This window comes from Dendronephthya gigantea, unplaced genomic scaffold, assembly GCF_004324835.1.
Source record: "Dendronephthya gigantea isolate DGI-Jeju-01 unplaced genomic scaffold, DenGig_1.0 000110F, whole genome shotgun sequence".
NCBI classification, from domain to species: domain Eukaryota; kingdom Metazoa; phylum Cnidaria; class Anthozoa; order Malacalcyonacea; family Nephtheidae; genus Dendronephthya; species Dendronephthya gigantea.
The window spans coordinates 565,224-593,082 of NW_021163120.1; the positions used below are offsets into that span (position 1 = coordinate 565,224).

At 37.7% G+C, this 27,859-nt stretch overlaps 1 protein-coding gene across 1 annotated transcript; it reads right to left on the bottom strand.

The window, feature by feature from the left end:
* Positions 1 to 181: 181 nt before the first annotated feature.
* LOC114535069 lies at positions 182 to 27,524 on the bottom strand. The gene is made up of 28 exons (XM_028556451.1): positions 27,401 to 27,524; positions 25,887 to 26,022; positions 23,795 to 24,102; positions 23,559 to 23,700; positions 22,755 to 23,089; positions 22,249 to 22,384; positions 20,972 to 21,294; positions 20,251 to 20,392; positions 19,755 to 20,089; positions 18,622 to 18,763; positions 17,496 to 17,824; positions 16,062 to 16,209; positions 15,624 to 15,958; positions 14,933 to 15,074; positions 13,462 to 13,692; positions 12,952 to 13,049; positions 11,845 to 11,986; positions 10,897 to 11,228; positions 9,928 to 10,069; positions 9,190 to 9,524; positions 8,320 to 8,461; positions 7,356 to 7,690; positions 6,355 to 6,496; positions 6,041 to 6,156; positions 5,280 to 5,519; positions 2,689 to 2,830; positions 2,293 to 2,364; positions 182 to 495 (listed from the first exon to the last, which is right to left on the bottom strand). The coding sequence occupies exons 3-28, from the start codon at positions 24,074 to 24,076 to the stop codon at positions 182 to 184; spliced, it is 5,574 nt and encodes a 1,857-aa protein (XP_028412252.1). The 5' UTR covers positions 24,077 to 24,102; positions 25,887 to 26,022; positions 27,401 to 27,524.
* Between the last annotated feature and the right edge of the window lie 335 nt (positions 27,525 to 27,859).

The window sequence follows — 27,859 nt, forward strand, 5'->3', positions numbered from 1 at the left end:
GCTTTGGAACAACCGGTCGCAGGTCAATAGACCTTTACAGCTTGTATGCAAATTAACCCATTTCAAGTCACATGGTCTGAAATGGTTAAGTTTTATTGGTTATTCCATGGTCACAACATCTGAAATGAATTAATTTGCATGCAAGCTGAAAAGGTCAATTGACCAAAAAATCCCGTCTTCACTAATAACCTACCCTTTTAACTCTATCCTCGTTGTATGTCTTGAAGGATGTAAAATTTTCTTTGTAAGCAAGAGAATAATCGCTTGCCCATGCATCGACGAAGCCTTGTGTGGTAACGCTGACGACAATGGTGCGGTATAAGAAGTCTACTCTCAGATACTTGTTCCCGTCATCCGGCGAAGGCTTCCACGCGCCGTGTTTATTCAATCGAGCTTTACTCGCTGAAACGGAGGCGGATTTCTCAGACGAAGAACTGATTTGATGATCACGTATCTGTCCGTTTTCCATTCCGAGCACATTAGGATGAATGCATCCTACAATAAACAATTGAAAAGAAATACTAAAAATCTAAAATAGGATTTCGCAAAAAACATGACACCAGTTGCGTAAAAATATATATTCAAAGTGAAGGGGGAGGGGGGATGATGAGAGGCCCTTGAAGGGGAGGGGGTGAGGAAAGGTTGTTAGCGTGTGCAGTAGGAATTTCAGGTACACTTTAATTTAGAAGAACATATGCATACACATTTTACAAGGACACAAAATGTGTACGAGGACATGCTATTTTAATGCCTGGTATACAAAAAAAGACCTCCTGTGCTAGAGCTATCTTAAGGCCCATTTACACTTGCAATTTTTGTTGCCATTTTATGTGTGATTTTCTTCATTTCATAGATATGAACGAGTGAATTATAGTTACAGATATTCAAATAGGAGCTCATACACTTCAGAGCATTGCTAACTTATTACTAGTTCACATCTAGCAAATCCATATCTTAAAAACCAAATCACCGTTCTGTAATCTGATTGGTCGAGATACTCATCAGATATCAGCTCATATGCGGTGAGTAGCAAAAACAAAATGGCCGACAATTTTGCTTAGGAATGATAAAGAGGAAATGAAAACACTTTTTTAATCTTCATTTCCCAGAGATTTAAAACAAATAAACAAAATATGAGATACAAAAATTTATACGGTAAGTAGAACTGACGAAAAGCAGAAACCTTTTGTTCATGAAACGTTTTTAAATTTATTTCAACATGTAAACATTCAGCGAAAGATTGGACGAAATTAAATTAATGGTCGATCTAGCAATTTGTTTATGCAATATTTATCTCGCTTATAACTGGTATTTATATAGCATATAGGTACGACAATATAGTGGTATAATTGCTAATTATTGATTTTGATTACTGACCGTAGTAACATCCCAAAAATTCCACCCGCAAAGACGCAGAGTCCTTCCAAACAGTTGGATTTATTCGAACAAATCGGGAGAAGAGTGTTCGAGCCAAGCGGGTCATCACGACGCTTTTCTCATCGCCGTTTCCATTGAAGATCTAAAAGTAGATTAAATTCGGTATCTAAATAGAAAATAATACATGGATGCGCGGAAACGTGGAATTTATTTCGTGTGTTGGGAGTAATGCCGAACGAGTGAAAAGTTTTGAAAAGTTTTTTTTTTATTCCCAGGCCGCGTATATATACCTGATTCCTGATTAGTGGATCAAAAACTTTACCAATCGTGTTAATATTTTCGCAGTTTGAACCTAAAACTTTGTGCCTCTTTTCCCAATCTAACCATAAAACTGCTTGCGTTCATGAAAATTAAACCTGCATGAAACTGTGTACCTTTCAAGTTGCGAAGTGACTGACACATTAGATGATTAATGAAATATTTCTATCTCAATAGACCTTATGCATAATGACGTAACACGCCGTGACACCTGCAGGGAGTTCTGGGCTTAGTAGTTTTGGCGGGAAATTTTGAAGTTTGAATTTTTCGCAGTGACTACAAAAACCAGAATTCCCATGCAGCAGGCGTCACGGCTTGATACGTCATTATGCATAAGGTCTTTTGGGGTATATTGTACCTTCACGCGACCGTTCTCTTTATATTTTAGAAACTGGAAACCATCATTGCAATAGGATAATGTGTAATGTGACACATAGCGTTCGTAGTTGCTGGAATCTTCCCCCTGTGTCTTGATTGCGCTAACTTTCGTTACCATCAAGAAGTCGACCTGAAACCAGGGATGGTTATCATCTGTGTTTGCTCTCCAAGCAGCTCCCGATGGAAGATTAAGACGACCTTTTAACATAGTCCACGTACTTGATGACGCGTCAATTTGATCGTCCCTGATCGTTTTGTTTTCCATGCCAAGAGGCTCTGGAGAGGAACAATCTGTGAAAAGAATTTACCGAGGGAGGCTTAGTTAGATTCGTAGTAACAATATTGAGGCCAAACATGTGAAACAAAAAACGCATTTACAATACAGGGATAAAAAAATTCAGCACACAGGGCCGTCGCTAGAAGCTTAATTGGGGAGGTGCATATTCATATATTCGTCTTACGCCCGACTGCTTTCTTTTGTTAGCTATTGTTTCTACGGTTGTATGAACTTGAATATATGAATACACCACCCTCTCCCACCGAATTAAGCGACAATTTGGCGGCCCTAACGAATTCACCTAGTTGAAAACGGGCTTTGCACTGATCATAACCTACCTTCATGACACCCGAGAAACTCTAATCTAATCGAGCATTTTCCATTCCAGGTCTTAGGCTCAACACGAACAAAACGACCATACAATGGCGGAAACATAAATTGTGTCACAACGGAATGTCTGTCTTTATTCGCAGAGAACACCTACAAAAGACGAAAGATAGTTAAAAATGGTAGAAGGGCCGGGTGGGGACAGGATGTAACTGGAATCGCTAGAAAACGCGACTAAACTCCTCGGAACTTCGACTTACGCTTTTGTTACTTTATTGAGCAGTGCTGATGCCTTGCAAAAAAAGTAGAACAAACTAAAAAATGCTGTGACTTGTGCTTCAACTACCGGGTGTCCCAAAAAAAACTTTACCTCTTTGTCTTAATATAACTCAAAAACGAATAAAAGTCATTAAATTGAAATAAACTCCACTGCATGCAAGCAGGGCTAACTTAGATTTTGATATATAACATTAAATTATTGATGCGATATTTACGGAGATACAAGCATTTGATGTCGCAAGGTACTTTCAAAATCTGTGCAAAATTGACAAAAATCGGCTATTAAATTAATTCGAAACTAATACTTTAACTTTTACGTTTTTAACTTTAGTGATTTTAACTTTAAATGTACGCTTTTCCATTGCAAACTTACTCTTATATAAGAGCGAACAATTAAAGTTAAAATCGCTGAAGTTAAAAACTTACCACGGGAAGTGGCATGCAAGTATTTTCGAATTAATTTAATAGCCGATTTTTGTCAATTTTTCACGGATTTTGAAAGTACCTTGCGACATCAAATGCTTGTATCTCCGTAAATATCACATCAATAATTTAATGTTATATATCAAAATCTAAGTTAGCCCTGCTTGTATACAGTGGAGTTTATTTCAACTCAATAGCTTTTATCGTTTTTGAGTTATATTAAGACAAACAGGTAAAGTTTTTTTTGGGACACCCGGTATTTCGTTTTTCGTATTTATATAAAATCCAATAAAACCAGAGAAAAGCGCGGTGCTTTGCATCAAACGTAGTTTAAGAAGGACGTAAAAAAGACAAAAATGCATAAATACGTTGCGACCTTCCCTTTTGAAATCCGATGTTTTAAGATCTGACGGTATAAAATTTCTTATATGGCGAGGCCGCCAATGCTCTTCGAAATATGACTTATCGCAAATGCAGTCAACAAATATTTTGCGTGGCGTGAGCGTTTTTTTCACCCATTACTACAAATTCTTAGAAATTTGAAAGTCTTCTGAAATGACAAAAATTTAAGACGTACAGTAGCTACTACAATCTCAACCGTGTCCTATGTTTGTTTGCTCTTAACAGACGGCTTAAATTGTTTTCCAAAATGGCAGAAGGGAAGAGATACGAACTATGACCTCGCTGATGTTAGGCTTTCAAACACCTACCTTAACCTGCCCATTTTCGTGAAATTTATCGTAGTTATTCGAAGTTGTACCATAAGATACTTCGTAAGTGGTGACCCATTCGTCAGCGTCCTCCCGACCCTGTGTTTGGATCGCTCTTAATGTCACATTTGCTCTAAAGTCAATTCTGATCCACGGTTGAACATCGTCATGCGAAGCAACCCACCCCCCTGATCGAACTCCAGTAACCGAGACCAGATTCAATCTCGCACTCGTGTGGCGGGAATATTTGTCGTGGGTCGAGGAAGATGTAAGCTGATTATTGGAAATATGGAAGCTTTCCATACCAAGGGCTTCTGGATCAGGACAAGGTACATCTAGGTCAAAAGATTGCAAAGATAACAATTCAATTTCGAAATAGAAATGTATAAGTCCTCAGCGAAAACTTTAACCAGGCTACCATCTTTAGAGAGTTTTTTCCTTAAAACTCTCAATACCACTTTCAAAAGAGTTTTTCTTGTACACAGTTCCCGCTTTTATCGGTAATTAGTATTGGGAAAACAAAACTCACTATTTGGGACATGTCGCAGCTCTCGGGAGCTTTCGTCCAATTGGATAATGCTTTTCTATGCTTTCTAAAGAACGAAGCTATGCTATTGGTTGAAACAGAAATGTATTGTAAAGTTCAGCCAATGAAAATCATTCTTGCGAGGAGCTGCGACACTACCCACTATTTCCCTCGGGAGCATACATTAAGTGTATAATATATTAAGCTTATTAAGTTGGACACCTGAAAAAGTTTGACGTCTGAAATCTAAATTGTTGTACTTACCACAGTAGCAACCTTTAAACTCTATTCGAAGTCCAATTTCACTTTTCCAAGTTTTTGGATGAATGCGAATGTATCGGGTGAATATTGAAGGCGTCAAAGGATTGTAGGAGATGGTGTTTCTGTCAAAGTTTGCTTGGAAAACCTAAAACATGAAGTAAAGTATGTTGATAATTTTCATATTCACGTTGTGAAATGGTATATATTAGCGGTAAATACGAAAAGATTTTCATGTTAAATTAAAAAAGACGCATCTCTATAATATTTAGAACGTCTTGCCCGCGTTGCAGACACAGTGTCATGTTTTAAAAAGAAAATTGGAAATTCAACGAGAAGAATGTCAGGAACTACAGAAAAATGTAGAGTCGATGCAGTTGATTCTGAATTTCAGCAGCATATGTACTTGGTTTAACCGTTTTAGCATCCTCTTTAAAATTAATGCTACAACGTCATCTGTTCGAGCAGTTCTGAATCTCTGTCCTGGCTCAGTTGGTTGAACATTCCCATCGTTGTCGATAAACCTTTCTGTAATATTTAAAACCGTTCGTAACGGTAGTTTTAATCGCTTTGCAATCTCAGATGGTCGCGTTTTATTTAGCCACGATTTCAAAATTCCCTCGCGTACGTTCAGTGGAAGTGCATCCTTGACGTGAAAAAGGATTGCTACTCATATCGGCTCTTGTGAATTACGAATTTTGAAAATTGAATTTCGCGAGATTTGATTTTCAGGACTACGTTGTTAATTTCTTTGCGAAGTTCACGCTTTATTTCTAAATTTGAAATTGTAATTGACAACTTCGCAACAAACTTGGGAAGCGCTCAGTGAAAAGTGATCTGAAATCGACTGTAACAGGCAGATTTAAACTAAATAAGTATTCGAATATAATCTCAAAAAATTATATTTTACATTTCTACAGAGTGTAAACATCTATGCATAAATGATAAATAAAATTGTGTACTTACCCTGTCGCGCGCATGCTCTTTAATGTATTGAAAATCCAGTTCGTTGGTTGAATAAGACACCAGGTAGCTTGTTACAAAAGCGTTATAATTAGATCGCCCCTGGGTCAAAATCAACGAGATTTTTGCGTGTCTCAAAAAATCAACTTGAAGCCAAGAATTAGGGTGGATTTGAGGACGCCATGCGCCCCCAGTAGGAGAGACTAGGTTCAATCTAGCTGCAGCTGGTCTCAACCCATACCTAGCCTCACTGGATGCAGAGAATTGGCTATCTAAGATCTTGTTATTTTCTACACCTAGATCTTTAACTTCTCTGCAACCTATAACATTAAATAAACAATTTTTAGCAACACGATGGGGAGGGGGGAAGGACGCCACGGTTCCTTTACCAGGGTCGTATAGCTAGAAGCTTAATTAGGGCGGCGGGGGGGGGGTGTATTCGTCTTTTGCCCACCAGATACATAAACATGCCCACCAGAGATAAATATATAAATATGATGATAAAATTTTGGCCCTACCTTCATACCGGCCATATACTTCAATCCGTAATGAACAATTACCAATCCAGGATTTTGGGATGATTCGTAGCACACGTGTGGTGAACGACGGAACAACGTCTTGTCTTACTGTGGAGTTTTCCTCATAGTTCGCCAAGAACACCTTGAAATTAAGAAATTCAGAAAACAGTTAAACGATAATTGTGGCGAATATTAATATATTCAGTTCTGCCCGACGGATTTCTTTTGTAAGTCCAATAGCTTGACATTACGTTTGGCCCAAAGCAGAATGAAAGAACAACGACAAAATATATGATCGTGTTGGCTCTTTAGGGCTGTTTTCCACTGTCGCGTTTTTTGTACCTACGTCTACGCACGTCAAAGTTTAAAATAATTTAAAGGATACTTATAAAATTAACGGTTGAATAGATGTATGGGATTAGATTCTCTCGATGATCTGGTATGTTCTTTTTGGCGTAAAATTGATCATACAGCAACTTGGGAAGTTTTAAGCTTTTACGTGCGTGAAAAAAACGCGACAGTGCAAAGCAGCCAACATGGCAAATCTTGTTCGAACATAACAAGCGAAAAGAATCGACATGAAACCGGTTGTTCAAAGATCATTTAGCATTTTTTTATAGTTAACACGAATCTTCAAATAAAAAAGGGAGATATTGAACGTATTTTCTTGAACAGCGGGTTCATATCTCATCAAATTAATCAAGGGTTGAAAAACAGGGGGAGTTTCGTTTAGACCAATCAGCGAGTTTGTTTATATTTTTAGTAACCTAATCAGAATGCATAAATTTTGACCACCTCCATGAAGAGTCTTTATTTACCAGTTTACATGAAGTATTATAAATTTAGGCATTTTGATTGGATTTGCCTGAAAAATGTAAACAAATATGCCGATTAGTTCAAAACGAAATCCTTCTTTGCCGGGTTTTAAAAATCGCCATACGCGTGAGTTTATCACCTAGCGCGGAATATGAAAATTAGAATCTTATAGCAGACACGGGTACCTTAACTTTATCATATTGTTTGTACTCCTGAAAGCTGAGTCCATCCGTGCTGAGAGATGCCGCATAACTTGTCACGCGACTTTTGCTGCTGGCGGAGCCCTGCGTGTCGATTCTTGTGACAGTGGCGTTTGTAAAGAAGTCGACTTGAAGCCAGGGGTTGACATCATTTTCGGCCGCAATCCAGCCTCCATGTCTCTCAGGATTCGTATTCAAGTTGAGGCGTGAATTTTTGGCACCAGACAAGGAATTTTGGGCCGAGGACGCGGTCAACTGCAGCGCGGAGATCAAGCCATTCTCTATGCCCAGTGCGACGGGATTAAACCAATCATCTACGGCTATGTAGAGAATTCGAAATACGCTAGTTTTCAAGTTGAGCAAAAGTTGATTGCTGTTGTCTTACGATGGTAATTATGACGTTTTCATCATATGCTAATACAAGAAATTTAATTTCTGCTACTTCGATGATAAACTTGGCACTTCTTTTTAAAAAACCGTGCCATCGGTAGTGCGAAGTCTAACCTTGGAATTAAAACCTCTTGACAGACGTTTGCCTTAATCTAATGCTTTGACTCATGCACTTGTAAAAATACCCTCAAAATCTGGTACTCAAATTTTTCACTTCTTCTTCTTACCCTTAAACCCATGTACTCAGATTTTACATTTCTCTCTATCCTCAAAATCCTAATTGTTCCTAGATTTTTCACTTCTTCTCTTTACCCTTCAACCCAGGTACTCAGATTTTTCACTTTTCTCTATCCTCAAAATCTGATTCCTAGATTTTTCACTTCTCTTTACCCTTCAACCCAGGTACTCAGATTTTTTACTTTTCTCTACCCTGAAAATCTGGTTCCTAGATTTTTCACTTCTTCTCTTTACCCTTAAACCCAGGTACTCGAACTTTTCACTTCTTCTTTCTTTCCTCAAAATCTAGCTGGTACTCGAATAAAAATAGACCCATTCTCACCTTTTCGGCAGCCTTCGAATTCGATTCGCATAGAAAGATGGATGTGCCACGTCTTTGGATAAATTCGAACAAAACGGGCGAAAATGACTCGCTGAAGACGTTGGCGAACTATAGTACTCATGTCAAAGTTGGCTTGAAATACCTGAAGGAAAAAAGAACACAAAGTTTCAAAGTCTTTCTTCAATCAATATAATGATATAAATCTACATGTTTGTATTAGACGGCATTTCGCTGTTTACCACTTGGTAATTCAGATTCTGGCATCTTATTGTACCAATTAAAGCATTGACAACATCTTGTAGGCGATGTGATTTAACTTTTATTTTAACGTTTGAGTTTTCTTTTCGACTGCTAATTTGAAGGCGTTTATTTTAGCCTAAATCTTTTTAATTTTGTGATTCTTGGGAACGGGCGAAAATCCTAGCTGCAAACTCTTATCTTTCTCACGCGAGTGAACGTGTCCTTGTCCAAAGTTTATTTGCATTCGATTCAGGACATGAAAAGTTCGACGCATTTAAGTTAGGGTCTGTTTACATGGGCCACGTAAGCCGAGATGAAACGAAATATGAAATGACTTTGAGGTATTGAAATTAATATATGACGTGATCCGGGCAGCGATATATTCCACTCGACAATAGAATGTGCTTTTGTTTGGTTAGTAAATGCTCATTTCAATACCTCAGAATCATTACACACTCTGTGGGATCTTGGGTAACCAGGCTCATGTAAACAGCCCCTTACAACAGTCTGTACTATGACAGCTATATAGAAACATGGCAACAATTGCATATTAATCGATGCAGTTCCTTTAACCGTCTAATTGTTTTAATTATATAATGATATAAATTGCTTTTACTGCCATGCATGTACCTTTCCCGCGCCACGATCCTTGTATTCCACGAAGTTCAAACCATCGCTGCTCTCATGCATTATGTAAGTTTTCACAAATTGAAAGGAATCTTGACGGCCTTGCGTTAGCACGGCGCAAATAATACGCTTCACCAAGAAATCCACTTGAAGCCAGGGATTTTGATCCGCGTGCTGAGCCCAAGCTCCGTAATGTGTGCCGATTACTTGAGTAAGATTTATTCTTGCTAAAGAAGCACGATGAGCAGTAATGTCGTTCCCGTAAACGGAAGAGGCTGTTATTTGGCTGTCCAATATCTCATGATTTGCCATTCCTAAATAACTCTTGATTTCACACGCTGCAAACAAATGCTGTATATAAGAATACGTAACAATATTACATTGTTTGGGGAACAGCGACGTCTTTGACGAATTTTAGAGTGGGTTTTTCAGCGGTCGCGAACGCACAGTACGGGCACAGAATACCTATCGTTTTTTAGCATCAATTTAAAGAGTTTGCAATATCTGAGAGTGCAGATGCTTTTCATTATCCCAAAATAAAGTTCCACTGAGGAAACCAGCAAACTTTTAGTAGCTATTTGAGACGAAATATACTTCTCAGTTTTTCGAGCATAAGTAAATTTATGTACTCCTGGCAAAATAGTTTTACTGAGCTTGGCTCATAGGACAGAGTAATAGTTAAGGTGAGACTTTGAATGGGTGAGATTAAGATTATATTGTTTTCTGTTTCAGATTCTTTACCTTCGTAACGGCCGTAAAATTCCACTCTCAGAGCGCAGTATCCAGCGCATGCCGTGGCGGTGACTCGAATAAAGCGAGCAAGGATATTTGGATAAATGTCATGGCGTTTGGTAGAACGGCTGTCAAAGTTAGCTGGGAATATCTGTGTTAAAAAAAAACCAAATCGTCAAGCAACCGTCTGACCGTCTCGCACAAATAGATGTCTTGTGGTCACAGCTGAAGTGATCATAACTTTAAAATCTGGTAGTTTGCAAATCTGGTAATTTGCACAAACAAACAGTGCAAATTTGGAAGAAAGAAGAAAGAAAAACAATTTTTATCTTCAAATTGAGCTTCAGAGAATAATTGCAAACGTTAACGAATATGAATTTTTGAAAGTTTGCATGAAGAAAATTTGCGCGAATCTAAGTTTTCCCACAATGTATGTACGGAGGTTTGTCCAGAGCGGGACAAGGGACTGAGTTCGAGGGCTGACCTTGAGGAAGGGCGTAAATATTGTAAATATCTGCATGAATGTTTCCTTTTTATCTTATGCCATTTCTTTCAAAACGTTATGCACTCCTGTTCAAAAATCGAAACTACCTGTTCGGATCGGAACTAACCAGAAAGCGGCTTTTATCCAAAGGATAAGCGAATCGCACAAATAGAATCATAATTTAACTGTTGTGGACCAATATTTTAAAAATTCCTTTGAAATTACAATCATGGGATAGGAAAGAATAACTGCTTAACTGTGAAGGCCCTTCATGTTTTCAAGTTTTTAAAATGTAAATGGAAAAATTTAACGTATCGGTTGTACGATTAGGAATTGGATTAGGAATGGAATGGATTAGGAATTCTTTTCAAATCTGTAACTTCATTGATTCCATGGAAGTTTAAACAACGACGAAAAAATCACTATTCGATGAATAGCACTGTCCACGAAATTTAATAAACTATATTGCAATATAATAATTATGAGCACATTACTTTAGTTTTTCCGTCTTCCTCGTAGTTCGTAAAGAGAATATTATCTGGACCAAAACCAATCGAGTATTCCTTCACCCAGTGTTGTCCACCATCCAGACCTTGTGTAGCTATTGCTGTGATGGTAACGTTTGTGATGAAGTCAACTTGAAGCCATGGATTGTTGTCGTTCTCTGCTGCGATCCACGCTCCATAGGAGGAAGGATTTGTCTTTAAATTGAGTCGTGCATTCGATGCTGTTGCGTTGTAGTATTGACTGGATGACGCTGTCAGTTGGGAATCCAAAATAGACAAATTTTCCATACCGAGAGCGTCAGAGTGGCGCCAAGTCGAATCTAAAATCGAAGAAAATAAAGCATTAGGAAAAGATATGCCTGACAGGCGGATGAATCCTTCGATCGTTTGGTCAGCAACACGGACTAAGCGGTGAGGTAACGCATGTGAGGTTAGGGGAGGGGAGGTAGGGGGGATTGGTGACGTGAGGCTGGGGGGGGGTGCGTTGAGTGGAATATTTACTGGAGTGACTAATTTCATGATCACATTACTCTTTACTATTCGTATATATTTTACAAGTATGTTTTATGAAATGAATGATAAGCATGTGGCAGCATTTTGCTTATAGGATCGACTATAACTCTTTCAGAGACATAGCGGTCAATTATTGGAGGTGGTGGCACTGCCCCGCCTCCCCCGCGCCCCTTATTGCACCCCTTTTCTACCCGGGTAGAAAGAGGACATCAGTTTGAACGCGATGGGGGACGAGAATAAAAAAAAAACGATGAGCAAATAATGTTGAGACCGGAACACGATGTGATGCATGTTCCCTACAGAGCAGAGGGAAACCAACTAAATGCAAACCAAAATTTTTTTCAATTTTTTGCATTTCAATGAGGCAAATCTTCGGTTGCACGATTAATTACTGAAGAGCTGAAAGTCTACGTGGAAACTTACCGCAAGAACAACCAAGAAATTCAATCCTAATCGCGGCCTTATCATGATTCTTCGTACAGTAGACACGCACATATCGAGCAAAGATTTCATTCACAAGATGTTGTTTCACAGTCGTAACTCTGTCGAAGTTGGCGATAAATACCTATTCGTAGATAAAAAGACATATTAGCTAACGATTATCAGGAAAAAAAACGAAGCAAAATATTTTTATCTCTCCGTAAAATATCGCTACGAAAAGAAGGCCTGCTGATATCCTTTTTTTCTTCTTCAATACGATTTCTGAAAACGTGCACATCGGACAAATGAAAAGTTGATGTTTCATGTTTTTTAGTTTACAATGAATGTGAAAAAAAGGATATTTCAGTTGGCTCATGTTTTCCTTTTAATTTGCCTTCATCTATGTATCAATTTTGGGTTGATAATGAAATAATTGAAGGAATAGGAGTGCAATTATAATAAAATGTAGAATAAAAGATAAAAATTCATAATTTTTTTTGATTATTCTGTATCCTGAATGGTGATTGGCTAGTTTTATATACTAGAGTGATTCGTATTGGAATAAGAGTGCAATCACAAATTGCAAAGAGTGCAATTAAAGCACTGTAAACCATTGATTACGGAAGATATATAAATAATTATTTACCTAGACTGAAACTCTTTGTATATGTGACCATATTCGATATCGAGTACAAATTATGATTAAATGTACGAGTAATGTTTGAAAATTTGGCCAAAATTGGACGAGTCGCCTTTGCCAGTCCGATTTCACAAAATCTGCAAACATCACGATTACAAAGTGCTCAATCAAAATCATTTAATATTTTACTTCGAGCATGATTTTTCTGTCAGAATATATCTCAGCCAAACTTTTATAAATATTTTACGCTTTTGCCAGTATTTTTGCTTACTTTTCACCTGTAAAGTTCATCCGGAGTTGCCTGGTTTACACGCCGAATTAACTTTCCGCCGTTTTATTCAGGCTAGTTTCAGACAAAATCATTATTTGTATACATGAAATAGCTAAACTCCTCTCGACCAACCAGCATCTAATAATTTTATCATGTTTATAATACGTAATACATGTTTATAATAACTTGGTGATCATACCCTTTTAAGACCATTTTCCATGTAGTCAGAAAAACTTATCTCGTCATTAGAATAAGAAATTGTGAAGGCTGTTACCCATTGGCTGTAATCCTGTCGACCTAAAAAACAAAACTCGCGCTGTGTCAGCAAGCCTACTCGTCCACATGCCGTGTTTCGACGACCAGGCAACGTTGCTATTTTGAAAATATTTGAAAATGAATTTAAAAATATTAATTTCTCGGTCCAATCCGAATGCGTTTGAAATAAATAAAATAAAGGTAGACACAGTACAAACAAGCCGGCAGCTTGCTGAGTATATGGCTTTCGAAGTGTCTGGTCTGACTTTCCCAAGTCTAATAAACGAAAATAATTCAAAGTATAGGAATAAAATTATCATTATTTAATAATTATCGATTTGTCGTCGATTAACAAAGTTCTTTGTCTTTCTGGGTTTTCTAACAAGATGAATATTTTTTCATAGCTCAACTCTTGTGCAAATTTCGCAAATTATTAAATAAAATTGCAAGTCACCTCTGCTCAGCATATGCGTGATTTTGGTGTTTTTCAAAAAATCAACTTGTATCCACGGGTTTACATCATAATTATGCATCACCCAGCCTCCCAAATTTTTTCCCTTTATTCTAACTGTATAAAGTTTGCCTAGAGAAGCCCACGTTTCATGACTTTCATACGACGATGCTGTCATTTGGCTGTCGAGTATTTTGTGATCCGCAATGCCGAGCCGCTGAGGGTCATTGCAGTCTAAAAAAGTGATTTAATAAGAGGGGAAAAGGTAGCAATTAGTTAGATGGAGATTTGCAGTGGAGGTCTGGTGATGGTGATGGTGTTGGTGATGGTGTTGGTTGGGATGGTGATGGTGTTGGTGTTGGTGATGGTGTGTTGTTGGTGATGGTGTTAGTGATGGTGTTGGTGTTGGTGTTGGTGATGGTGATGGTGATGGTGTTGGTGATGGTGATAGTGATGGTGTTGGTGCTGGTGATGGTGCTGGTGATGGTGTTGGCGATGGTGGTGGTGCTGGTGATAGGTGTTGGCGATGGTGATGGTGTTGGTGATGGTGATGGTGTTGGTGATGGTGCTAGTGTTGGTGATGGTGTTGGTAATGGTGTTAGTGATGGTGTTGGTGGTGGTGTTGGCAATAGTTTCGTGATGATGGTGTTGGTGATGGTGCTAGCATTGGTGATGGTGTTGGCGATGGTTTGGTGATGGTGTTGGTGATGGTGTTGGCGATGATGATGGTGTTGGCGATGATGATGGTGTTGGCGATGATGCTGGTTTGGTGATGGTGCTAGTGTTGGTGATAGTGTTGGTGATGGTGTTAGTGACAGTGTTGGTGATGGTGTTGGTGATGGTGTTGGTGATGGTGTTAGTGATGGTGTTGGCGATGGTGATGGTTTGGTGATGGTGCTAGTGATGGTGTTGGTGATAGTGTTGGTGATGGTGTTAGTGATGGTGTTGGTGATGGTGTTAGTGATGGTGTTGGTGATGGTGTTGGTGATGGTGTTGGTGATGGTGATAGTGATGGTGTTGGTGATGGTGTTGGTGATGGTGTTGGTGATGGTGTTGGTGATGGTGTTGGTGATGGTGTTGGTGATGGTGTTAGTGATGGTGTTGGCGATGGTGATGGTTTGGTGATGGTGCTAGTGATGGTGTTGGTGATAGTGTTGGTGATGGTGTTAGTGATGGTGTTGGTGATGGTGATGGTGACAAAACATTTTGGGTTTTTAAAACATGATTCACGTAAACGAAAGGTTGTTGTCCAAAGCATCTCCATAATGCGTTGTTAATATCACGTTATCAGTTCTGTCTTGTTTAGGTTTTTGATGAACTAAGTGTATACAGTAATTTAGCTTATAGGTACACCACGTAAATATTTAATATGTTTAGCAGTATTAAATACTTACGTGGTGTACCTACAAACTAAATTACTCATTGATGTCACCATGCAAACATACAAGAATATAAGTGTATAACACTTGCTCACCTTCATAGCGACCGTGAAGCTCCACTCTCAAAGCACAAAATCCATGACAATCTTTTGGCTTTACCCTTATGAAACGAGCGTTAATATGCGGGAATATGTCGAGCCATGTGGTGGAATTACTGTCGTAGTTTGCTGAGAATACCTAGAAGAAAGAATATGACCAATATTTGAATTTGTCTTACATGCGTGACAGGGCGAAGGAATGACAGAACATGTAAATATTGTTGTTTTTGTTCGGATTGTACACTCTTGAATGCGAAGCACTATTGAAGCCAAATCTGCCCTGTTAGGTCTGTTTTCCACTTCAGCCGTATCATAGCGTAACGTAGCGTATTTCTTTGTTTCCGGAGTATTCGACCAGAACTAATGAATTTAAAACAATGAGATACGCTACGTTTCGCTACGATACGGTTGAAGTGGAAAACGGCCTTTAACGCAAAGAGTAACAGAAAGAATTTTACCAATGCCTTTCTCAGTTCAATGTGTGCAATATTTGCTAATTTACTGTTTTTAGAATTCATGGGTTTAATGGTTCCTTCGTTCCAACAAATCACCGGTCTTAGATAATGAATAGTGCCTTATTTTAATTGCCTTATACAAATTCCAGCAAAGCTTTTGGTCATATATGTGATAAATATTGGGTGAAATCGATAATTATCTGTTTAATTTTATCCTGCATATCATCACAAACCTTGGGATTTCCGTTAACTTTGTAGCTTTCTTGAATATCCTTTTTATACCCAAAGTTCACAGTAAAGGATTTGACCCAGTGCTGACCACCTTCCAAACCTTGGATTGAAATTGCAGTGACTGTTACATTCGAGATGAAGTCAACTTCAAGCCAAGGGTCATTGTCATAATCTGCCGCAATCCATCCTCCATATCTGACGTTGTCTATCGTAGTAAGATCAAGTCTTCCATTCCATGCTCCAGCGATTGTACCGTTTGAAGAAGACGCGATGATTTGAGTGTCCAAAATCAATCTACTTTTCATTCCAAGCGGAACCGGGTTAAACCAATTGGTATCTAGGAAATTAAGATAGTGTAGGTAAACCACGAAAGTTCGTATAGCGGTTTGACGTTTGGCGTTTAAACTTTCAAATTTACTGTAGAACTGCGTTGTTCTTACCCTTGTAGTTGCCAATGAGTTCCAATCTCAGTCCATATCCAAGCCCTGATTTCTCTTTGAAATTTATGCGAATGAATCGAGTAAAAATTGGGTGTGTTAAACGTTGCTCAACACTTCTTGCTGCGCGTATATAATTTCCTTCAAATATCTATATGAAGCAAGATGATCACATTATTTACGGGAACGAACAAAGATTTCAAAAGGCTGTTAGTGCAAAATTATCATCCCGATTTACGGACATCAATCCGGGAACAAAAAGGGGGCTTGGGGCAAAATCTTGAAATTTAGCGTACGGTGGATGAGATTTCTTCCTTCTCTCGGAAGCTAAGATTTTATAGTTCGACAATATTAATCTACTGTTTAGGGTGTACATGTGACCGTATTCATCTATATACGTACGTCCCAGTCTTATCTCCCAATAGTTGTGGTGCACAGCTTTGGCAAATTTTCCGATGCGCGATTCGATTTCGCACGCATGATACGGCAATTCCTCCAAGAGAAACAAATAAACCGTTTTTTTCATGCTCTTCGATTAAGTTTAGATTGAATTCTGGTCCTATTTTAATAATATCGCTGCTATTTCGCCGTTTAACAAGATGATGTGGTCGTGTATGGGCGCGTTGACACGTCGTAGTTTGCACAGGTTGAAGATTTAATATAACTATATAAGTGCGAATTCCAAAGGCAAAGTGTAAGACAAAGCGAATGTATCATGCGGTTTATTTACATTTTTGAACAATTGAACTTTTATACAGCGATGTGCTTCTGAATTTCGCGATCGAACATTTAGGTTCGCAAGGCATCTAAATGCGAATATGAACTGTATTGTTTATGTTCAGAAGCTCTATATTAAAGACTGGCACGTGCGCCGGAGTTAACGCCAGAACAGGCGTCTTGTTATATATTTATTCATGTCTTTAGAAATTTATTGTTTTCAAGGTTTATGAACACCGAAATATCAGTATAGCGGAACAAATCTTCAGGCTCTGGCTACGCTACTGCTGTTTTTATTAGAGGTAGAATAAAAGAACACTGAACAACCTTCCTTCGATAGGCTTTACTTAATACTAGGTAAAATATCAAAATGGCTTCATATTTATGAAAACATTAAATAGACCTTTCTTATAATGACGTCAAACGCGCATGTTACACGAAATTTGATTGGCATAAAATTATCGAGCCAATGAAATTTCGTGTAACATCAGACTTTCCGCGTTTGACGTCATTATGAAAAAGGTCTATTAGGCCTGGTTCTTAGTAAAATTAGAATAATACTTTAGCTAAACATAATATAAAATCACTACAGTGTTCATGTAATTTTTGGGGGCCTCAGCAAATAAGGCGCCCATGGCTCAAAGATCCCCTTCCCCCCTCCTACTTAGCGCAGTTGTACATCTTAGTAGTTGTACATAAAAAAGTTGAGAATTTCCGTACCTTGACATGATTGAATTCTTTATACATATTGAATTTTTCGCCATTACTACTTGTAGAAAGTGTGAACGTTTTACAACAATAATGCCGATACGACCGACATTGAGTATCGACTCGATCGACCATGGTAGGTACGAGAAAATCAACTTGAAACCATGGATTTGTGTCGTGATCACGAGGACACCACCCTCCAGCAAGTACACCCGGTATCTCCTGAATATTCAATCTAGCCAGCTGAGGTCGGTATGCAAAACCATGCATTGATGATGCTGAAACTTGGCTATCTATTATCTTCCTGCTCTCCATTCCCAAAGCATGAGAGTGCATGGAGTCTATTAGCAAAAAATGGGCGATTAAAAAACTCCTCTCTATTATGCTCTATATTCAGAATCGTCGGTATGTGGCTCCAAAATACTTAAATATATAAAAAATGTTCGAAGGCGAAGCCTTAGTTGACTATTCGCTCATAGACAACGAAGGCGAGTTGTCTAATTGTTTTAGTACACACCCTGTACCTAGATATATTAATTTCGAGAAAATAATCGATACACCGCAATTACACCGAAAAATAATATAATTAATTCAATTTCATATATACGGTCGCGCGAGCAAATTTTCCCCAAACGTTTACCATCACGAATAGACGATGGTTGAGTAGCCAATCAAGATGTAGGATTTGTAATAGAAAATAGTCGGGTGTATACTAAAACTTTATATAAACAAAGGAAAAATATTTTCCGCTTCTTTTATAATATAACTTAATAAAAAGATTTTGTATTCGATTAAATTACAAATTACTTCGCTTGTCAATTTCGGCGGGAAAATGTCCGTGTTTGTATACAGTTTTAGTAAAAGTTTCCAGGTGACTATTGATTTTCCTGCATTTTGATTGGTCAAAACTGACTGTCTCCGAAGTGATGGTCACTTAGCTTTTTGTTGTTTTTGTTTTCAAATTTGTAATTTGAAGTAATTTTAATTTTTTATGAAATTGGGTTGATTATTCTTTGTAAACAACCCTAAATTTATGCTAAAACAATTAATCGCGTTGATCGCAAGCCTATATTCACTTCGCCTTCGACTCACGCTTATAAAAAACACGCTTATAAATAGAGTTATGGTCATTACTCACCTTCATAACGGCCATAAACTTCAATTCTGAGGGCGCACAACTCAATGCAGTGTTTTGGTTTGATACGGACAAAACGGGCTGTGATATGGGGCCACAAATCTTGCTTCATCAATGAACCATCGGCATGGACTGCTGGGAATATCTTATGAAAAAAAAATGAAGATTTCATAATATTAGCGCGAGTCTTGATTGTTTATACCAGGTTGGTCGTAAAAAACTAAAGAAAAACAATCCTAATCAAACATTTTTTCCATACTCAACTTCTGAATTTTTTCTATACACCAGCATGGGTGTATTTGTTTTTTAAACGTGCGGATATATCCTGGAATAACGTATGCAAAATTTTCGTATATTGTTCAGGTAAATTGTTCCTTTGGAATTAAAATACCCAACTTATATACTGTAAGCTTTGTCCAAAAATACATTCACACAATCCTGTATACCCTAAAAAAAGCTCACCTAACCCATTGTCTTCGCTACCAACCCTCGGGAATAAAAAATAACGGAGCTTGCCCTTACGACAATTTAGAAACCAACAAAATTTAAAAATTTTGAATTAGCCTGAGAAATGAAATTCAACATCGCAACTTTAAAAATCTTAATTGAAGTAATTCGAAGTGAGAAACAAAAAGAAAAAAAATATATATTGTCGAAGTTTCTGCGTTCCCATGCAGTTGAAAATTTGCATTGCTAAATCCCAAGACAGAGCAAATTCTAAATCACAATATAACAAGGGAGATCAAATTGGTATAACAACTGTCTAAAATAGACAAAACACTTCTTGACGTTTCGACCAAGGCCCTCAGATCAAAACGTCGAGAAGTGTTTTGCCTATTTTATAGGCAGTTGTTATACCACATTTGATGCCAAGTTCCAAATTATTTGCAGCAGGTAATATCACGATGGAGCAACTCATTGTTAATTAACTACTGTTTTAGTTTCCTTGAATATTTCAACCAAATACTTTGAAACTTAGGATTACAAAATTATACGTTTGAAAATTCTGTTATCACAGAAAATTTTAAAGTGTAAACCACTACATCGCCATAAACGCGTACAATGGCTCTTCCACGTAAATAGTATAAAACACGGCTGGTTATAATTATCACGTATTGCACTAGAGCACAGATTACCTTTATCTGTCCTTTCACGGTATAATTTTGAAGAAAATCTCTGTCGAATCCAAAAGAGACCGTGTAGTTCAACGTCTTTTGTTGTCCTCCGTCCAAACCTTGGGTAGCTATTGCAGTGACGGTAACGTTGGCGATAAAGTCGACTTGAAGCCATGGGTCCTTGTCATGCTCTGCTACAATCCAGCCTCCGAAGTTCACGTTTTCTACTGTAGTCAAATTTAGTCTGGCATTCCATGGGCCAGCCTTTGTGCTTTTTGACGAAGACGCCGATATTTGCGAATCCAAGATCATTCCATTTTGCATTCCAAGAGGAATTGGGTCATACCAATCGGTAACTAAAATAAGCGATGTAGCAAATAACTATATACTCTAAAGCGGAAGGTAGTTAATTGATAGCTACAAAAAAGGTGATCTTAAAACCCGGCGCAATCGTCAATACTCAAGGCTTCAAACTTTGTTAGAAAAAATATTAGTAAACACGCAAGTGTAGTCTTACCTATGTACTCGCCCTGAAATTCAATTCTCATCGAAGGTACTCCGCCCCACCGCTCAACATTAAGGCGAACAAAACGTGTAACAACAGTACGAGTTAAGCGCTGCTCAACGATAGTGTTTCTATCATAGTTTGCTTCAAAGACCTGAAACAGAGAAAGGTTTGCGGGTTGAATTTTAGACTAAACAATTTACCCGAACTTAGAGTGCTATTAAACCCTCAGTTTTCCCGAATACAGCAAGAAAAAGAAGTAGTGCAAAAAGAAAAAGAAACGCAATGTTTTTCGCATTTTACAACATATCGTAACCGATCGAACTTTGCGTTATACAAATTTTGGTACTACCATTGAACTGTAAACAAACTGGAACGATAACTCTGGGGAGGGGGAAATTGAAGCTAGTGCTTTTTACTTTTTCTGAGTTTTGAGCTGAAATACTTGACGCCAAATGTTGAGCTGTATATGAAATTAATGCTATTAAAAAGTTATATTTGGTGTAGAAATTTCGAGACTTTAGCTTAAAGGGAAATATCTAAAAAATACTTCAAAATTTACTGCATTAGCTAAAAACTCTGACCGACGACGGAATAAAAATATTTAAAAAAAGTGTTTATTAAATTGTTTGTCTTTGCTTTGCAGTGGGTGCAACGGCGAAATTGCCTCGTACTTTGTTTCCTGCTAGCTACGGCTATTGGCAAATTTCAGGACGTACGAACATTAAAATACCTTAATTTGTCCAAATTCCTCGTAAATCTGATAATCGACGTCGTTATTGCTTGTCCACATTGTAAACGCACTAACCCAATTGTCGGATACTCCTCTGCCTTGCGTCAAAATTCTGCTTAATTTTGTTGGACCAAGGAAATCTACTTTAACCCAGGGCTTATGATCAGAAGAATGCCTCACCCAAACTTCACCTTTGCTTGTTGGTTTCATATTCAGTCGAGCACGTGCCGCCCTGTGATTCCAATTAGCGGAACTGGAAGCCGTTATCTGACTGTCCAAAATTGTGCCGTTTTCCATTCCCAAATATACCGGATTCAGAGCGCCTTAAATTATTACGGCAAATATCGGGTTTAGTACAAATTTCCAGGTGACTATTGATTTTCCTGCATTCTGATTGGTCAAAATTCACTGTCTCTGAAATGATAGTCACTGGTCAGTGACTATAGCTTTTTAATGTTTTTTTGATGTTTTTCGAAATCCGAAATCGCCCTTCTGTCAAGTACAAATTGCCCAACGTACACATATATTAATGGCGAAAATTATCGTGTAAATGTACAGCAATGACAGTTACTTTGACTATGACCATTGTGGTTATTACTATAGCGATTAAACATTGTTTATATAACCACATTATACCATAAGCTCCAGTCGTATATTAATCAATTATAGAACGTGGTCGAGCAAAATATCGTGACTTGTCGCTGGCGAGCAGATCCAATTATTTATTGATCAGCGAGCCACCGAAGAATCACGATATTTTGCGAGAACCGATTATTTTTTGGTATTTTCCGCGTTTTTTTCTTCGAGTAAGCAATACAATTCATTCTCCGAAAGTTTACCAAAGCGAGTCGCCATTCTTGCTTAAATAATAATATTTGGTAATAATATTTGGCTAATTTGTTCAGTAATCTGGCGACCCTGCCTCATATATGAGATGATATAGGCAATCGGTAACTTAACTAGTCAGGGGCGCTTTCCTATATATAGGGTGGTCAATTGTCAGACCGGTCTTATTTTGAATTGACTTGGAATGTTTTGCTAAAACTATGGCGGTGAAACTGCATTTTCCCGTGGTAGGCAGATGTGAATAACAATATATTTGAATGCAAAGTTCTTGAAGCACTCTTAAATACCAGTAATCTGTGTCTGTGTGTATACCGAATACAACGGGGCCGGTCTCGCATTGCATAAAATCTCATACATGATGCGTAGCTATTTTCTTTTAAAAGGTTAAATGATAGATGGGTTTTATTGAAAACACAATAAACGTTTTTCACCTTCATATCGACCATAAAACTCCGCCCTCAACGAACATGATCCAGCGCAAATCTTCGGTTTTATTCGAATATGCCGAGCAATGATAAATGGATACAAATATTGCTTCACTGTGAGACCACTGGTTGCATTAAAAACCTTTTTAAAATAGATAAAAAAGAGCATTTTTAATATTTCTTGTCCATATTCAGTGTTGCAAATTCACATAATTATGAATTGTCGAATTCCTTTTGACGAAGCCTGTCAAACGCTTCAAATAAAAGTTCAAAATTTTGAAAAATGAATAGGCAAAAATTAGTGAAATATGTCGTATAGTATAGGAAAGACACATTTTGTGTCTCGTTCCCTAACCTTAGGTTATGTCAAGGGGTCTTGCAATTAATGCCCCCAGTTAATTAAAACAACAATTAAACCAATTGTAAAAAGCAAAAATAAACCTTAGACATGTTCCTAATGGCTATGATATGAACAAAAATCGGGTTTTCTTAGAAGTAAATTTTTAGGTCACCTTAATCTCATCTTTAATTTTATATTCCTCCAAAGAGTCCCGACGGAATCCAGAAGCGACTGTGTAACTCCGAACCCACGATTGTCCACCATCCAGACCCTGGGTCGAGATTGAAGTGAGAGTGATGTTTGCGATGAAGTCAACTTCAAGCCAAGGGTCACTGTCATAGTCAGCCGCAATCCATCCTCCATATCTTACGTTGTCTACCGTAGTCAAATTCAGTCTGCCATTCGATGCTCCGGATTGGAAAAATTTTGATGAAGACGCTGTGATTTGCGAATCAACGATCATTCTACTTTGCATTCCCAAGGGCACGGGATCAAACCAATTCGTTACTGGAAACAAAAGTAACATAACAAGTTGAATAGACGATTAATTTTCCAGTCAACCGAAGTCTTAAATGGAGCCACCTTAATCGTCAATATTTCGTCACTTGTGCGAACGTTTTAAACGAACACCAAAACACTCAAATCTTTAAGCGATGTTGCTATCGACGAACGCAATAACAACGCTACATGCCACAAATCTCAAATTATTTGAACCTTAATATGTTTTCATTATGTATTTATATCCTTTAAATGCTTTTGAGCTTTCTCGCTGTAGATCAAAAACGCCTTTATGCGCAATATGATATTTCAAAATCTCTCGTGGGAGCCAGCCAATTAATGGTTGGTAAACCCTCGCGTTATTACAACAATTTACGAAGTACAATTGTGAGGATAAGTGCAAAGAATTAAGACACATATAAACCATGCATTATAAATGTTCAACCGTTATCTACGAAAGAATCGTATAGCTCATTACCTATATACTCGCCCTGGAATTCAATCCGCATCGAAGATAGCGCATTCCAGGTTTTAGAAGTCAGAAGAACAAAACGGGCTACAACTGTACGCGTTAAACGTTGCTCAACGACAGTCTTGTCATCATAGTTCGCCTGAAAAAGCTGAGAAAAAGTTTGAGATGAAGTTCTTTGAAACTGCTTTACAAGATGCACGAAAAATTGCATCGTGTAACACGGCTTTAACATTTATACCTACCTTAATTTGCCCAAATTCCTTGTAAACTGGATAGTCCACATCGTTGTTACTCGTCGACATTGTAAAGCTTGCAACCCAATGGCCGTATATTCCTCTGCCTTGCGTCAAAACACCGGTTAATTTTATTCGACCAAGAAAATCTACTTTCACCCAAAGCTTAGTATCGGTACGATGTCTAACCCAAGCTTTTGCGGCATTCAATCGAGCCTTTGCAGCGGTGCGATCCCAATCTTCAAAACTAGAAGACGTCAGTTGACTGTCCAAAATTGCACCGCTTTCCATTCCCAAATGTATCGAATTTGGAGGGTCTAAAAATTCATAACTTGTGATTTTTAGGCACAGCGTGTACTGTATACACAGTCATAGGTGTTCCAGCCATGACTTAACACCCGATTCACGTATACGAATTGACCAAACACCCGACTCACGTATATAAATTGCCTGAGTTATCACTGATTTTATAAGAAAATGCATGAATTTCGGAGTAATTTGATAAAAACTGTCCATCTTCAGGCTACGTCATAATTTTCAATATTATAACATTTTACAAGTTGTAGCCTGAAAAATGTCGACAGTTGTTGAACAGCTCGAAAAGTTGAAAAAATAAAATTAAAAACCTCTTGCGGAATCCTGTTTGAAACTGAATTAAATTATGAAATTAACAAAGAACAGAGGTGAAAGTTTTAGAAGAAAAATGTACACTATGGTTCAATTTTTTAACCAGAATGAGAGAATTCTTACAGCCAAGAGACCTATTAAACTGAATCCTGAACTAGATTCAGGATCTAATTTTAGTCTAAACTAGATTCGAGTCTAAAGGCGGATTTCCACTTACAGCGAAATTCGCCAGCGAAATATTTGCATATTTTCTTTTGAATTTTAACAGCATAAATAAATTAGTTCGACTTGACTGTTCTTAATTCAAACGAAAATATGCAAATATTTCGCTAGCGAACGATTTCGCTGTAAGTGGAAATCCGCCTTAATTAAGATTAGTCGGTTCTGAAGTATACAGCTGGAAAGAGCATCCCAAAATTAGTAAAATTGAAAGTTTGGTTTCGAGATGTTGAAAAATGTCGTCGTGTGAAGTTATTTTCAATCTCGTGCAAACTACGACGTGTCAACGTGCCCATACACGACCACATCTTGTTAAACGGCGAAATAGCAGCGATATTATTAAAATAGGACCAGAATCTACATGTATCAAATATATTCTTACCCCAATTAAATCTAAACTTATTCGAACAGCATCAAAAGAACGGCTTATTTGTTCCTCTTGGAGGAATTGCCGTATCATGCGAGCGAAATCGAATCGCGCATCGGAAAATTAGCCAACGTACACAGAGATTAATGGCGAGAATTATAGTGTAAATGGACAGCAGTGACAGTTACTTTGACTATGACCATTGTGGTTATTACTATCGCGATTAAACATTGTTTATATAACCACATTATACCATAAGCTCCAGTCGTATATTAATCAATTATAGAACGTGGTCGAGCAAAATATCGTGACTTGTCGCTGGCGAGCAGATCCAATTATTTATTGATCAGCGAGCCACCGAAGAATCACGATATTTTGCGAGAACCGATTATTTTTTGGTATTTTCCGCGTTTTTTTCTTCGAGTAAGCAATACAATTCATTCTCCGAAAGTTCAGCAAAGCGAGTCGCCATTATTGTTTAAATAATAATATTTGGTAATAATATTTGGCTAATTTGTTCAGTAATCTGGCGACCCTGCCTCGTATATGAGATGATATAGGCAATCGGTAACTTAGCTAGTCAGGGGCACTTTCCTTTATATAGGGTGGTCAATTGTCAGACCGGTCTTATTTTGAATTGACTTGGAATGTTTTGCTAAAACTATGGCGGTGAAACTGCATTTTCCTGTGGTAGGCAGATGTGAATAACAATATATTTGAATGCACAGTTCTTGAAGCACTCCTAAATACCAGTAATCTGTGTGTATACCGAATACAACGGGGCCGGTCTCGCATTGCATAAAATCTCATACATGATGCGTAGCTATTTTCTTTTAAAAGGTTAAATGATAGATGGGTTTTATTGAAAACAAAACAAACGTTTTTCACCTTCATATCGACCATAAAACTCCGCCCTCAACGAACATGATCCAGCGCAAATCTTCGGTTTTATTCGAATATGCCGAGCAATGATAAATGGATACAAATATTGCTTCACTGTGAGACCACTGGTTGCATTAAAAACCTTTTTAAAATAGATAAAAAAGAGCATTTTTAATATTTCTTGTCCCTATTCAGTGTTGCAAATTCACATAATTATGAATTGTCGAATTCCTTTTGACGAAGCCTGTCAAACGCTTCAAATAAAAGTTCAACATTTTTAAAAATGAATGGGCAAAGGCAAATATTAGTGAAATATGTCGTAAAGTAGGAAAGACACGTCTTGTGTGTCGTTCCCTAACACTATGTTATGTCACAGAGTCTTGCAATTAATGCCACGCACATGGGATTTTCCAGTTAATTAAAACAACAATTAAGCAAATTGTAAAGAACAAAAAATCGGGTTTTCTTCTACAGGGTGTCCCAAAAAACCCCGAAAACTATTGAAATCACCCACAACAACGCAATTGTTAGAGTTTGAATGCCTAAGCACTCTGTTGTGTCCCCAATTAGTTATTTATAGCTAAACACATTGACACTAAAATAAAGTTTTCATTCATTCATTCATACGCATTTTTATGCATGCATATGATGCAGTAAAATTTTCCTGTACGCAAAAATGATATTTATTAACAATAATTACAATTTACAAATATGGATAACAATATCTAAATGTGTATATTTTAGGACCACGACCTTCGACATGTCCCCTTTTTCTAGCAACACAAAGCATTTAGCATTTTATAAGTTGCATTAAGTCCCCACGGGTTGAAATTCGTGAACACGGCATTCAAATTTTAACAATGAGTGATTTCAATAGTTTTCGGGTTTTTTTGAGACACCCTGTATAATTAAATCAGTAGCGTAGCCAGCCTGACGATTTGTCACACTATGCTAATATATAAGGAAATGGATATAACACGAAATTTACATATCGGGACAAAATCGTCTGGCTGGCTACGCCACTGAATTTAATTCAGCTATTGAGTGACATAAGCGGGTAAGCTAACTCTGAATATTCATATTTTCTTGCGCTTGTATGGTTTTTGACTTTTGAAATTCAATTTTTATGGCCTATCAGTATCCATTTAGAACAGGGACTTTCTAATTCATTCAGAAATAAAGTCAGCCGAGCTTTTAACATGCATCGAAGAGTTTTTAAGAAAATCGACTGTAAAGTTTCACCAATATATTACGATAGTTTGCAGAAAGAGATAAGAAAAAGCTAGGCTAGGCGGTAGCAATCATATAAGGTTTTTACCCTATATAGACTTGGATCCTTACATGAAACTACACTTCTAAAGCTTAGAATTGTTTTATCTTTTCAAGATATACGGATATAAATAAGAAGGCAATAGGGCCTATATTTTTCATATCTTAGAAAATGCGTTTGCATACAAGACCACTTAGCTACGTGTGAGCCCAGGCTTTCTGAAGAATTTAGAAGTAAATTTTTAGGTCACCTTTATCTCATCTTTAATTTTATATTCCTCCAAAGCGTCCCGACGGAATCCAGAAGCGACTGTGTAACTCCGAACCCACGATTGTCCACCGTCCAGACCTTGGGTTGAGATTGAAGTCAGAGTGATGTTTGCGATGAAGTCAACTTCAAGCCAAGGGTCACTGTCATAGTCCGCCGCAATCCATCCTCCATATCTTACGTTGTCTACCGTTGTCAAATTCAGTCTGCCATTCCATGCTCCGGATTGGAAAAATTTTGATGAAGACGCTGTGATTTGCGAGTCAACGATCATTCTACTTTGCATTCCCAAAGGCACAGGATCAAACCAATTCGTTACTGGAAACAAAAGTAACATAACAAGTTGAATAGACAATTAAGTTTTCGAGTCAACCGAAGTCTTAAATGGAGCCACCTTAATCGTCAATATTTTGTCACTTGTGCGAACGTTTTAAACGAACAC

Coding starts and splice junctions, on each gene's coding strand:
- LOC114535069 (XM_028556451.1), bottom strand. CDS start 24,076: ATGGAAAGCGGTGCAATTTTGGACAGTCAACTGACGTCTTCTAGTTTT. Junction 16,210..17,495: donor AAGAATTCAATCATGTCAAG/GTACGGAAATTC, acceptor TGCTTCATATAG/ATATTTGAAGGAAATTATAT. Junction 496..2,292: donor TCAAATTGACGCGTCATCAA/GTACGTGGACTA, acceptor TGTTTATTGTAG/GATGCATTCATCCTAATGTG.